Source organism: Trachurus japonicus, chromosome 15 (genome assembly GCF_045865225.1).
Source record: "Trachurus japonicus isolate A0001 chromosome 15, Traja_1.0".
Taxonomy (NCBI): Eukaryota; Metazoa; Chordata; class Actinopteri; order Carangiformes; family Carangidae; genus Trachurus; species Trachurus japonicus.
Genome location: NC_140921.1, coordinates 1,399,634 through 1,412,503, shown reverse-complemented (window position 1 = coordinate 1,412,503; position 12,870 = coordinate 1,399,634). Strand labels below are relative to the sequence as shown.

The 12,870-nt window shown below is 40.3% G+C and overlaps 1 protein-coding gene and 1 long non-coding RNA gene across 2 annotated transcripts; both read left to right on the top strand.

Annotated features, from left to right (window-relative positions):
* Nucleotides 1-337: 337 nt before the first annotated feature.
* Nucleotides 338-4,866, top strand: LOC146972962 (uncharacterized). The gene is made up of 3 exons (XR_015037800.1): nt 338-444; nt 3,916-4,065; nt 4,772-4,866. It is a non-coding gene; the product is annotated as an uncharacterized LOC146972962 (long non-coding RNA).
* A 2,834-nt stretch (nt 4,867-7,700) lies between these two features.
* LOC146972961 (uncharacterized) lies at nt 7,701-12,187 on the top strand. Its single transcript, XM_085799062.1, has 3 exons — nt 7,701-7,804; nt 9,930-10,313; nt 12,135-12,187. Exons 1-3 carry the CDS (start codon nt 7,768-7,770, stop codon nt 12,185-12,187), a joined length of 474 nt encoding a protein of 157 aa, XP_085655188.1. The 5' UTR covers nt 7,701-7,767.
* Nucleotides 12,188-12,870: the final 683 nt, after the last annotated feature.

Sequence of the window (12,870 nt, the reverse complement as noted above, 5' to 3'; positions counted from 1 at the left end):
GTGTGTGTGTGTGTGGGTGTGTGTGTGTGTGTGTGTGTGTGTGTTGTGAGGGAAACCCGGAGTGATGATGTGTTTATTTACCTACGTGAGCATCAACCTCCCTCTATTCAACACAGTTTATATGAATGCTGCTACACCACTTTTTAACATTCTTGTGATGGGAGAAGTCAAAGTCCAACACACACACACACACACACACACACACCCATGATGTGCTCCTCCCTGCTCCTAATTCCTCAGCAGGGTGAGTCCCGGGGGGGGCGTCGCCCTGACAACACACCTCGACACCGGCCTGTATAAGAGCAATACAAGACCTCCTCATCAACACAAACACACACACACACACACACACTCTAAACACACACACAGCAGCAGCCATGGCAGATTTCCTGGGCAACCTGATGGGGAACGACGGCATCGCAAAACTGGTGGGAGACAAAGTCGGTGAGTGTGTTTCACCTGAGAGAGTGATTGACAGGTCAGAGCTGTGTGTTAAAGGAGAATTACGGCCATTTTTGACCCCTAAATGGACTAAAAAAAAACTAAAATTGCTGCAGGCAAACCGGAGTTACCATGGCTACCCGGCGCTAGGGATAGCCTACACGGCAGAAACTCAAATATCTTACCAAGAATATTTGTCTTATTTCTAGTCAAAACAAATCTCATTATACTTAGAATAAGACTCATCACATTAAAAGCAGCTTGTTTTTAGACACTTTTTACTTCTTTCAAGCAGATTTTCACTTGAAATAAGTAGAAAAATCTGATAGTGGAGCAAGTTTTTCTTTCTTATTACAAGCACAAAAAACTTGCAGATTTTTCTACTTATTTCAAGTGAAAATTTGTTTGGAACAAGTGAAAATTATCTGAAAACAAGTTAATTTTTAGGTGATGAGTCTTATTTTAAGTGGAAAGAAATTAGTTTTGACTAGAAATGAGACATTTTGACAAGAAATACAGTAAGACAAATATTTTTAGAAAGATTTTGAGTTTTTGCAGTGTAGCCACAACGCTAACCCATGGGGGCAATTCTTTCAACCACAACAAACACTCAGAAAACAATCAGATATCTCTGGTACATGACTGGAGAAAGACATTACTATCCCATCACAGAGCGCCTGCTCTCCCCGCCACAGAAACTAACACTTTGTCCTTGTTGTGATGATTTCTTTACTAAAATAACCAGTGGAGCAGTGCAGTGGTGATGTCCAAAATATCTCTGACTGTTTATTTTAGTAGGAAGAAATCATCACAACAAGGACAAAGTGTTAGTTTCTCTCTGTGATGGGATAGTAATGTCTTTCTGGGATGTTTCAGAGTTAAAAACACAAAGTTTCTACTGTTTCTACTCTACACTATATGAGTTCAGTGGTGTCTCTAAGGATTCCAGTCATGTACCAGAGATATCTGATTGTTTTCTGAGTGTTTGCTGTGGTTGAAAGAAGTGCCCTCATGGGTTAGCGTTGTGGCTAATATCCCTAGCGCCGGGTAGCCATGGTAACTCAGCAATTTTAGTCACGTTTTTTGCTCCAACCAACACTGGGTGACCATCAGGACAACGATTTAGGAGTCAAAAATGGACAAAATTCTCCTTTAATGTGTTGTTGTGCTGGATGGAGGTCTGGGCAGGTGGATCAGTAGCTCATCTCCCTCTGTCTCACACCTGGACACAAACTCAGTGCTGTGATTGGCTCCTGTCAACAACAGACTGACGTAGGCTACGTGACTCACTGACTCTACCATATATTCCGGACTATATGTCGCACCGCAGTATTAGTCGCATCTGCCTTAAAATACGTCATGAAGAGGAAGGAAAAAAACATATCTAAGTCGCACCGGTTTATAAGTCGCATTTATTTTTCAAACATTTAATTAATAGCCGGGTCTTATATATATAATGGCCGGGGCTTTGTTTAGCTACACGAAAGGCCGGCACCTATAGCCTACAACAGGCCGGGTGAAGAAAAGAAAAACAACTCCGTCGCCTGGAGCAAACTGACGAGGATATGATCAGAAACTCTTTGTGGACTGTCTGTGAAGACTGACGGGAGTGAAGCCGACCTGTCCTCTGTTTCAGATAGGGACAGCAGAACACGCTGTGAAAATACTCTGAACTGACTGGGAGTGAAGCACTATGGTGCCATGGAGACAGGTCCGACAGCGCAGAGAGGAGAACAGCACGTGAGGAAGATGAGGATGAGCTACTGAATGAGGAGGGATTTAGAAATAAAAGCCTCGCTTCCCTCTTGTGGTCATAGCGTAGGTTTTTTTATATATATATACGTCACTTCTCAATATAGGTCGCATGCAGTAGTCGAGTTGTAAAAAAAATTCAGGGGGGATGGGTTTTTTTTTCACCTTAAAAAAAATGATATCAAAACAAAACACTGAAAATAAGACTTCTTAATCCTCTCAAATCAAATCAAGCCAAGTTTATTTGAATTTTTTTATTTGTGCCCTCAGATTTTATTATTTATTTTATTCAACTCTCTAATGATGAATTAATTAGGGCTGTCAATCTATTAAAATATTTAATCCCGATTAATCTCATGAATGTCATACTTAACTCGCGATTCATCGCAAATTAATCGCACATTTTTATCTATTATAGCCTAAATGTCCCTTGAATTATCATTTTAATACTTTTATCAACATGGAAAAGTGGGTAGGCTTGATTTGTGCAAATGTTTTTTAATGAAATCAACTATCAATAGATAAAAAGAAATTGACGCCGTTAAAATTGATTTGACAGCCTATAATTACAAGTTATATGTCCAACATTTAATGTAAAAAGGGGAGGGATGGAGAGGGGGGATGGCATTTTTTCAGGGGGGATGATTTTGATTGTTTTTAATTCAGGGGGGATGCCATCCCCCCTCATCCCCCCTCAACTCCACTACTGGTCGCATGGCCAGCCAAACTAGAAAAAAAACGCAACTTGTAGTCAGGAAAATATGTAATTAACTGAAAACTATTTAAGCTGCTGGCGTCCCATTGGCTGAGAGGGAAACGCCTCGCCAGGCAGACACGTGTTGAGGTGATTCCAGGTGACTGGAGCCTCAGGTGAGATGACGAAGCGTTGAGAGCGACGGGCCGACGCCCCGCAGGTGCAGCAGGTTCAGGCTCGGGCTCCTTTTATCCACCACTTTCCGGAGAATGCTGCTGGGTGTTGCCATGACGCTCCATTCCACCGTTTGTTGACAGCATAGACTGGTTGATAGACATCGGCCGTGATGACTTTATTTATAATCATCACCTAATTTTAATGAGAATACGGACGAGGTTTTAGCTTTATGTCACATTTTCACATCAATATATCACCGTTGTGACTACTCTGATGTTTATGAAGTCTATAAAACGAATTGTTGAACAAACATTTTAGATTAGCTGGGCTAACCGTTAGCTGTTAGCCGTTAGCAGAGTCAATAAACAATAACTCAATAAACGAAATGGCCCATGAAAAAAATATTTTCCCCAGCGGATATCTGAGTTCCAACATGACTGAGCTAACTGGAGTAGTTTCATGTCGTCCCACAACGGGAGGGTTTTAACAGCTGACGTCCTGGTGTTAGCTTAGCTGCTGCTGTTAACTGTCAGCAGCAGCAAAGCTAACAACTACGATATAACCATGACTCATTACAAAAACGTGCACACAGAAATAGTAATGTTTGTTCAATAATTCGTTTTATAGACTTAACAAACATCAGATTAGTCCAAACGGTTTTGGCAGCCCGGAGCCCCCACATTTGGTACCTACACCGGTGGCTAACGCTACCAGTTAGCCGCTAACGCTACCAGTTAGCCGCTCGCTAGAATGCTACTAAAACCCACTTCCGTTGTGGTGTGACGCAATGGATCATGGGAAAATAAAGTGGTGGATAGACCATAATATTCACAAAGCTGCTTGTTCCTCAGGCGACGTGGTGGAGGACACCGTCAACAAAGTGATGAGTGGAAAAGGTGGAGAGAAGGAGGAGGAGAAGAAGGAAGGAGGAGGAGGAGGATTCGATGTGGGCGACGTCTTGTCTCTGGCCGGTGGAAACAAAGACAAGGAGCAGGGAGGAGGTGAGTCCTGTTAAAGGGATAGTTCAACATTTAGTCAAACTGGCCCATTGCCATAATCCCTATAGTCATAGCAGTAGGTTCGTTACCTTTAATTGTCGGTGCAAGCTGTTTTTAGAGCGGCTCATTATGGGATTTCTTGGTTTCCCTCATCATCAAACTCATCAAATACACAATCCAACAACTCCACAACGCTCTGGTGGACAAGTTGTGAGCTGCACATTCACCACGCTATGAGATAATAACACAACGTTACCACACAGAGTTGTTTTAGAGGGAAATTCATGCAAAACCGCTGATGCACGTTGCCTTCAGGGACAGTTTTTCATCAACAGTCTCTGTATTTCCCTCTAAAACAACTCTGTGTGGTAACGTTGTGTTATTATCTCATAGCGTGGTGAATGTGCAGCTCACAACTTGTCCACCAGAGCGTTGTGGAGTTGTTGGATTGATGAGTTTGATCATGAGGGAAACCAAGAAATCCCATAATGAGCTTCCTCTGTAGCGTAGCTCTGAGCAGCTCACGGCTTTGCTCCGCCGTTCTAAAAAATAGCTTGCACCGACAATTAAAGGTAACAAACCTACTGCTATGACTATAGGGATTATGGCAATGGGCCAGTTGGACTAAATGTTGAACAATCCCTTTATTAACTCAGAAACAAGTAAACATGTTATATAATGCTTCAACATCTCAACTGTCATCCCTCAGGTCTGGACGTGGGTAACGTGGTCAGTGGGCTCTTCAAGTAGAAACCCCGAGGCCACGCCCCCCATGAGGCCACGCCCCGAGACCACGCCCCCTCATGCCACGCCCCCACGAGGCCACGCCCCCTCACCTGGTTCTTCACAGCTCCACCCAAACCATCGGAAAACTATCGTCTGCATTTCCAACTGCAAACACACCAGTGTCAATATTTAGAGAAAGAAATGTATTAAAAATGAATGTGATTATTATTATTAATTGAGATGACGATTAACTATTTATAGTCAGATGTTCCTGATTTACAAAGTTCCCGACTGTTTAATAATGAAAATGAACTTAAAGCTCTTAACTATGGAAATTAGGCTATTAATCTTGATAAAATATGAAGAAAGCTATAACCTGGATTATTATCTGGTTTGTTAATGTGACCTCGAGACAAAAGTAACACATTTCTACAATGAATGACATATGTGGCACTTTAGTTGAGCTGTTCACAGCCTGATCATATTGTTGTATTTCTTCTTCTTTCACTGGTTCCTCATTTAAAGCCAATGTAACATGTGATCTGTGTTTATGTAGAAGAGATATCTTATTTAAATAAATAAAAAAAACCTGTTTCAAGTTTGGGAAGTGAAGTTTTCATTTTGGGGAATATAACTGAACACGTAGTCTGATCACAGGCAGCAACATCATATCACATGTAATAAAACAAAAGATGGTTTTGGTTTTTGGGATCAAGAAATCATTATTATGAAACTTAAAAACAGGAGGATTCTGAGTCAGGTTTACACTTTGGCTTTGAGATGTTCATTTCTAACTGAGTCCTTAAATTAGGCCTTAGCTTAGCTAGTTTCTGCTGAGTTAGAGCACTTGTCTTATTTATCCCTCTAAGTGAAATTTATAAGTTAGTTCGTTTTTTTTCTTTTCTAAAGTTACAGTTTGCAAACTGCTTATTTTTACTAGAGCTTATAGTTTAGCTAGCTAAGTTTTGTTTTAAGATAAATAATGTTAGTTTCTTGGATACAGTTTAGCTAGGCTAACTAATTTCCAGAAGTTGTTTTTCTTTTCTTTTCTTTTCTTTAGACTATCTATAAAAGCACTGAATAGGCTATGTGTGTGAAATGGTGAATGTAGCCTAACTATAGACAATTGTAAATCACTGGTCATAGAGGGGCTCAAGAGTAGCTAGGCTATATTGATTAGTTTCTAACATTTCCTTCAGGTTGGCTAACTAGTGTTAGTTTCCAACTTTTTCTAAACTTAAATTTGATAGCTAGTTTCTAACTTTAATCTTAGGTTGCAGTTTAACTAACATTAGCTAATTTCTTACACTTTCACTAAATTATGTTACTTTAGCCTCAAATAGAGTTCAGCTAAACAATGTGAACTAGTTTCTTAGTTTTGCTTCAGTTATAGGTTGTCTTGTTGATTAGTAGTTTCTAACTTTAAGTCTATAAGGTTAGAGTTTAGCCAAAGCTAAGGTTAGCTTTAAGCTCCATTTAGCTAACTAATAGGTAGCCTACCCTATAGCATATTACTTTTGCTTAAATTAAGGTAAATAATTATTGTTAAATTGTTTCTAACTTAACTTCAGGTTAGAATTCAGTGTTATATTTAGTGTCAGTGTGTAGATTAATAATGTTAGCTAGTTTAGCTGTGAATAGCCTACATCTTGTGGTCTTCTTGATATTATCATATTAAATTCTATATCCCTCAGGAATTGTACCTGTTGGCTCAGTAAACCATATTATACCCATGTGACTATCAGCAGGAAAGTAATTAAGTCAATTTGAATCCCACTTTACCACATGAAACAGTTTTATTAAACTAAGTCTATAAGAGACAATAACACTTCAGTTCCCTGACTCCACACCTAATAATCACCTAGAGCTGTTTTTATAGGGACCTGAAACTTTTAGATAGGCCTAAATATATTTAGAAAGATGTTTAATGTTATTATAAAAGTATTTTCTAAAAGAAATCAAACAACCTATTTCCATTTTCCGCTGTGTGAAGCTGTGTTTCTTCCAGGGCCGGCCCCTGGCATAAACCCTCTATGTGGTTGTTTAGGGCCACAGCCGTTAGGTGGGGGGCCACATGATCAGAAAGGTACCGGGGTTCATCAAGTCATTTAAACATCCTGAGGTCTGCACGTGCAGCTATGAGCTTTATATGTAATGTGAAGTCAATATTCAGCTTCTTTTATCTCACATTTGAGACATTTGGTGAAAATAGAACGGCAGAATGACAACATTTGTGCTCAAAAAACAATCTTACAAAATGTCATTTTAGACTTGTTTTCTACACTTATCTATTACTGTATTCATATCCTATTTCAAGCACCAAAACAGTTCATTCTCATGACTGAAGGAGTGTTTTCACAAGGGATTTGAAATGTTTTCAAAAAGCAGACCTCAAATTTCCAGCATTTGTCCTAAATTATTTCTTTCTACAGTGTTCTAGGACAAACTGGCCTCAGTGTGCTTACAGCGGAGGTTCTAATATTTAGACATAAAACACTTGAGTATTGTTACATCTGCAAGTATCTTAAAAAGAACAAAAATCTTGTTTAGGGGGCCACCAAAATGCTAGGGCCGGCCCTGGTTGTATCTAGTTTCTGTTGAGGATTGTTTATAAGAGCAACATAAAAACACAAAAGTGGATAAAGGTGGAGTGTGTGAGTCATATACTCTGGAGGAAAACACTAAAATAACCTCTTTATTCTGCCACACACCTTCTGTAACACACACACACACACACACACACCTGAATCATTGTGAATGATGAAGCATCAGCAGCAGCATCAGGTGCAACAGGTCGGTCCGGTCTTCTGGACACGCCCGCATGGCCGCATCCCAACAGCCAATAGGGCGAGGCCTCGGTCTCACCTCCACCTGCCAGAGAGAAGACACACCTAACGCACAACCGACACGACAAAAGACACAACAGACAGGACAACAGACAGACACCACAACAGACTGAACAACCACAGAGCGGCAGAGATGGATAAACTCGCTGCTATGGTCGGAGAGAAAGTCGGTGAGTAGGAAAAGTGTGTGTGTGTGTGTGTGTGTGTGTGTGTGTGTGTGTGTGTGTGTGTGAATCAGAGTCAGAGTATCTTTATTGTCATTATTCTGGATAATGAAATTGTCTTCGGACCCACGGCTTAAAAACACAACATATAGGTAGCTAATACAGTAATAAATAGAATAGAAAAATAAAAATAAAGAATACAATTTACAGTAATACAATTTAATTAAAAAAGTGAAGAGAGATGCGACAGAGTATGTGGGGGTGGCTGGGGACACGGGAATAAAGTGCATTAGTGAAAGCATGTCTATATAAACAAACAGACACACAGAGGCTGTGATTGGAGGATGATGTGTAGTTACACTACACTCACAAAATCACAGCAAGAGTATTTCCTGTGTACAGTCCCAGAAGTATTTCCTGTTGTGACAGTAAAAGTACTTTCTGTATAGGTACTAGTGGCAGAGCTCGGAGCTTCAGACGAACTTTGACTACATTTCCATTTCTATTTGCATGTTTCCTCGTGTGGCAATGCCCAACATCATGAAGACAAGATGATGCTGCTTCACATTGTTTCACACATTAAAGGACAATTCCGTTTTAGGTCTAAAAGAAGGAATCTGAAGATGTTCAGTTTAATGTCTCCTGTTTTGCGGTAGTTGTGTCTGTCCCCGCGTCGCCACGGCAGCGATGAATGGGAGCGGATTGAAGTTCTGCTGCTTAGGCTGTTTCCATCCCTCAAAGCCACAGACAGTGTCAGATGGAGACTCAAACATGCAGCCAGAAGTTTATTTACTTCAACAAGCCGACATGTTTGTAAAACTAGATCTAATCCAAAGTCTGGCGGAGTCGAGACCCAAGTTGACGCTCGGTGTGTTCAGGTGCAGTGGGAAGCTCCCGTTTGTGTCATAAACACAGGAATATCAACTCTTGACTTGTAAATTTTTTCCACAGACAGCGTCAGATGGAGACTCAAACATGCAGCCAGAAGTTTTTATTACTTGAAGCAAGTCCAGAGTTGATATTCCTGTGTTTATGACACAAACGGGAGCTTCCCACTGCACCTGAACACACCGAGCGTCAACTTGGGTCTCCACTCCGCCAGACTTTGGATTAGATCTAGTTTTACAAACATGTCGGCTTGCTTGAAGACACAAAAGTGCGTTTTTCTCGAAACTAGAGCGGGAGCTCCGTTTTTGGAGAAACCCAGCTCTCTTCTTCTCCTTCGTACTCACGAACGAAACGGTGGAAAAACTCGCCGTTTTTTCGAGGAGCACGTTGGAAAGTCACTCTTCAACCACGTGAAGACCGTTTGTTTCTAGGTGATGTACAGAGTTCGGTTCGACGTGAGAAAAAGGTAAACAAATAGCCAAAAACATGCGGTCCTGGGCGGATGTGCTGAGGAATTAGTGTGGTCGCGAAAGAGTTAAAGGGATAGTATCATTTTTTTAAAAGTGGGGTTGTATGATCTACAAATAGCCCCTAAGTACTTTAATTGCAGTAGAAGACTCTCTGCACTCCTCCCGTTAGCAACGCCAGCCCATAATAGCCCTGCCCAGAGATTTACAACATACAGTGTTGTGAACAGACCCAAAGAAACGGCCTATTTTCACGGCCTAAAAGAGGTTTTACCTGAAAAATAAATACACAGTTCCATTGTTCGCTATAATATAATTTTTTCCAGCCCTTCAAAGTGCAGGAAAAACACAGTTTTTATTTGGACCTAACCAACTGCTGATCGGCGGGCGCTAACCCTGGGCGGAGGGATACGTGAGTTGGTTAGGTCCAAATAAAAACTGTGTTTTTCCTGCACTTTGAAGGGCTGGAAAAAATTAGATTATAGTGAACAATGGAACTGGGGTTTTTTTTCAGGTAAAACCTCTTTTAGGCCGTGAAAATAGGCCGTTTCTTTGGGTCTGTTCACAACACTGTATGTTGTAAATCTCTGGGCAGGGCTATTATGGGCTGGCGTTGCTAACGGGAGGAGTGCAGAGAGTCTTTTACTGCAATTAAAGTACTTAGGGGCTATTTGGAGATCATACAACCACACTTTTAAAAAATGATACTATCCCTTTAAATGAAGCACATGGTTTGTGAAGTGACTGAGTGATGGTCCTTGTTTGTTTTCGTCCAGGGGACATCGTGGAGGACGCGGTGAAGAGCGCCCTGGGCTTCAAAGACAAAGACAAAGACGAGGAGAAGGACGAAGGAGGAAGAGGAGGCTTCTTGTCCATTTTTGGCGGCGACAAGGACAAAGAGAAGGAGAAGGAGAAGGAGAAAGACAAAGACGACGGAGGGTTCTTCTCTAAAATATTTGACAAAGACGACGACGAGGAGGAGAAGAAGAAGCCGAAGAAGACCGGGTTCGCTGGTCTGTTCACCGAGCAGGAGGGAGGAGGAGGAGGGGGAGCTGCAGGAGGAAACATGGGAGGAAACATGGGAGGAGACATGGGAGGAAACATGGGAGGAAACATGGGAGGAAACATGATGGGAGGAGGCGTAGGAGTAAATGATGGAGGTGAGTTTGTTTGTCAAGGTTCCTTCATGAAGCTCTGAGACTCTCTGATACCCAGTTACACTGCAAAAACTCAAAATCTTACCAAGAATATTTGTCTTATTTCTTGTCAAAATGTCTCATTTCTAGTCAAAACTAATCTCTTTCCACTTAAAATAAGACTCATCACCTAAAAATGAACTTGTTTTTAGATCTTTTTCACTTGTTTCAAACTAATTTTCACTTGAAATAAGTAGAAAAATTTGCCAGTGAAAGCAAGTTTTTTTGTGCTTGTAATAAGGAAGAAAAACTTGCTCCACTATCAGATTTTTCTACTTATTTAAAGTGGAAAAGTTGCTTGAAAAAAGTAAAAAGTGTCTAAAAACAAGCTGCTTTTTAATGTGATGAGTCTTATTTTAAGTATAATTAGATTTATTTTGACTAGAAATTACATTTTGACTAGAAATAAGACAAATATTCTTGGTAAGATTTTGAATTTAGTAGTCTAGTCAAAACAAATCTCATTCTACTTAAAATAAGACTCATCACATTAAAAGCAGCTTGTTTTTAGACACTTTTTACTTCTTTCAAGCAGATTTTCACTTGAAATAAGTAGAAAAATCTGATAGTGGAACAAGTTTTTCTTTCTTATTACAACTGGCAGATTTTTCTACTTCTTTCAAGTGAAAATTAGTTTGAAACAAGTGAAAATGATCTGAAAACAAGTTCATTTTTAGGTGATGAGTCTTATTTTTAGTGGAAAGAGTTTAGTTTTGACAAAAATTGAAACATTTTGACAAGAAATAAGACAAATATTCTTGGTAAGATTTTGAGTTTTTGCAGTGCACCTGGCATTAAAGGGGACATATTATGCAAAACTCACTTTTTCATAGCTTTAGTATAATGTGTATTTGCCTCCTCACCCCTTAAACGTAAGTTTTGACAACTACATCAATATTTTGTAAACTGCCATAGTCAGAAAATGTGTCTCTCAAGCCGGGTGATGTGAATATCCCAGCCCTCGCTCCCATGGTTACCATGGTTACCTCAGCTACCAGAGCGAAGCTTCTAAACCGACCGTTTAGAGCAGGGCTGTGAAACCCAGCTGTGCTCAATCTTTTGGTTTTTCTGACCAAAGCATGTTACTAACATTACTCTTAGACATCAAGGTACCATGTCAAGAAGCAGAAATTAGCAGAATATGTCCCCTTTAACATGTGTTCTCAGTAATCAGATTACAATCAGATAGAGATTGACTTCATGAAAGTAGGTGTAAACACACCCAAGACACATTGAGGACGGACTGTGATCTGATCGACCAAACTTTTACTCTACTTTACTTTTTTTATTTTAATGGGACAGTGACATTAATGGACATAAAAACATGTAAATGTGCCGGATTTATAGCAAGGTGCTAATTTCCGTCCAGAGTCCCATAGACATGAAAACAGTTCAATGACAGTACATAACATTACACATAATAATGTAGACAACACAAAAAGACAAAAAGGCGACTATGACAATGAAAAACATATTGACAAACACCTCTGAAGTGTAAACGGTGACGCGTCCTGTATCTGCAGCATCAGAGGCTGTGGATACTGTTCAGGCCGCCATGTTGGAGTCACAAAAACGACTCCCCGAAACCAATGGGGGACGTCACGGATGCTACGGCCATGTTTTTTTTTTTTACAGTCCATGGTTTACACCTTTACTTCTACGCGGTCAAGCTCTATCTGATTGTAATCTGATTACTGAGAACAGAACACATGTGAACACCAGGTGTAAAGGTGGTGTCTGTCTGAATGATCCTTCTGTAACTGTCGTCTTCTGGTCTGGTCTCAGATCTGCTCAGTGACCTGATGGACGTGGCAGCGGAGACGTCTAAAGGGAACTGAGACCAGGACCAGGACCAGGACCGGGACCAGGACCAGGACCAGGACCAGGACCAGGACCAGGACCAGGACCTGGACCAGGACCGGGACCAAGACCAGGACCAGGACCAGGACCAGGACCAGGACCAGGACCAGCTCCTGGCAGGGCCGTTGCTAGGAATTCTGGGCCCCCTTAAAGAATACTAAAGTGGGCCCCCCCTAACTTTTCCTTTTTTTTTCTTAGACTACGTATGTATTATCGTTTTTTATTTAGCCTTCTTTGTTTTGATGCTAATGCAGCATTACACTGCAAAAACTCAAGTATCTTAGCAAGAATATTTGTCTCATTTCTAGTCAAAATGTCATTTCTAGTCAAAACAAATCTCATTCTACTTAAAATAAGACTCATCATATTAAAAGTAGCTTGTTTTTAGACACTTTTTACTTCTTTCAAGCAGATTTTCACTTGGAATAAGTAGAAAAAATCTGATAGTGGAGCAAGTTTTTCTTCCTTATTACAAGCACAAAAAACTTACTTTCAATGGCAGATTTTTCTATTTATTGTGAATTTAAGTGAAAATGATCTAAAAACAAGTTAATTTTTAGGTAATGAGTCTTATTTTAAGTGGAAAGAGATTAGTTTTGACTAGAAATGAGACAAATATTCTTGGAAAGATGTTGAGTTTTTACAGTGTACTATGAGTACC

Excerpts from the sequence above, each read along its gene's own strand:
- LOC146972961 (XM_085799062.1), top strand. The coding sequence starts at position 7,768 with ATGGATAAACTCGCTGCTATGGTCGGAGAGAAAGTCG. Across the intron at positions 7,805-9,929 it reads TATGGTCGGAGAGAAAGTCG|GGGACATCGTGGAGGACGCG; the intron begins GTGAGTAGGAAA and ends GTTTTCGTCCAG. Across the intron at positions 10,314-12,134 it reads CGTAGGAGTAAATGATGGAG|ATCTGCTCAGTGACCTGATG; the intron begins GTGAGTTTGTTT and ends GTCTGGTCTCAG.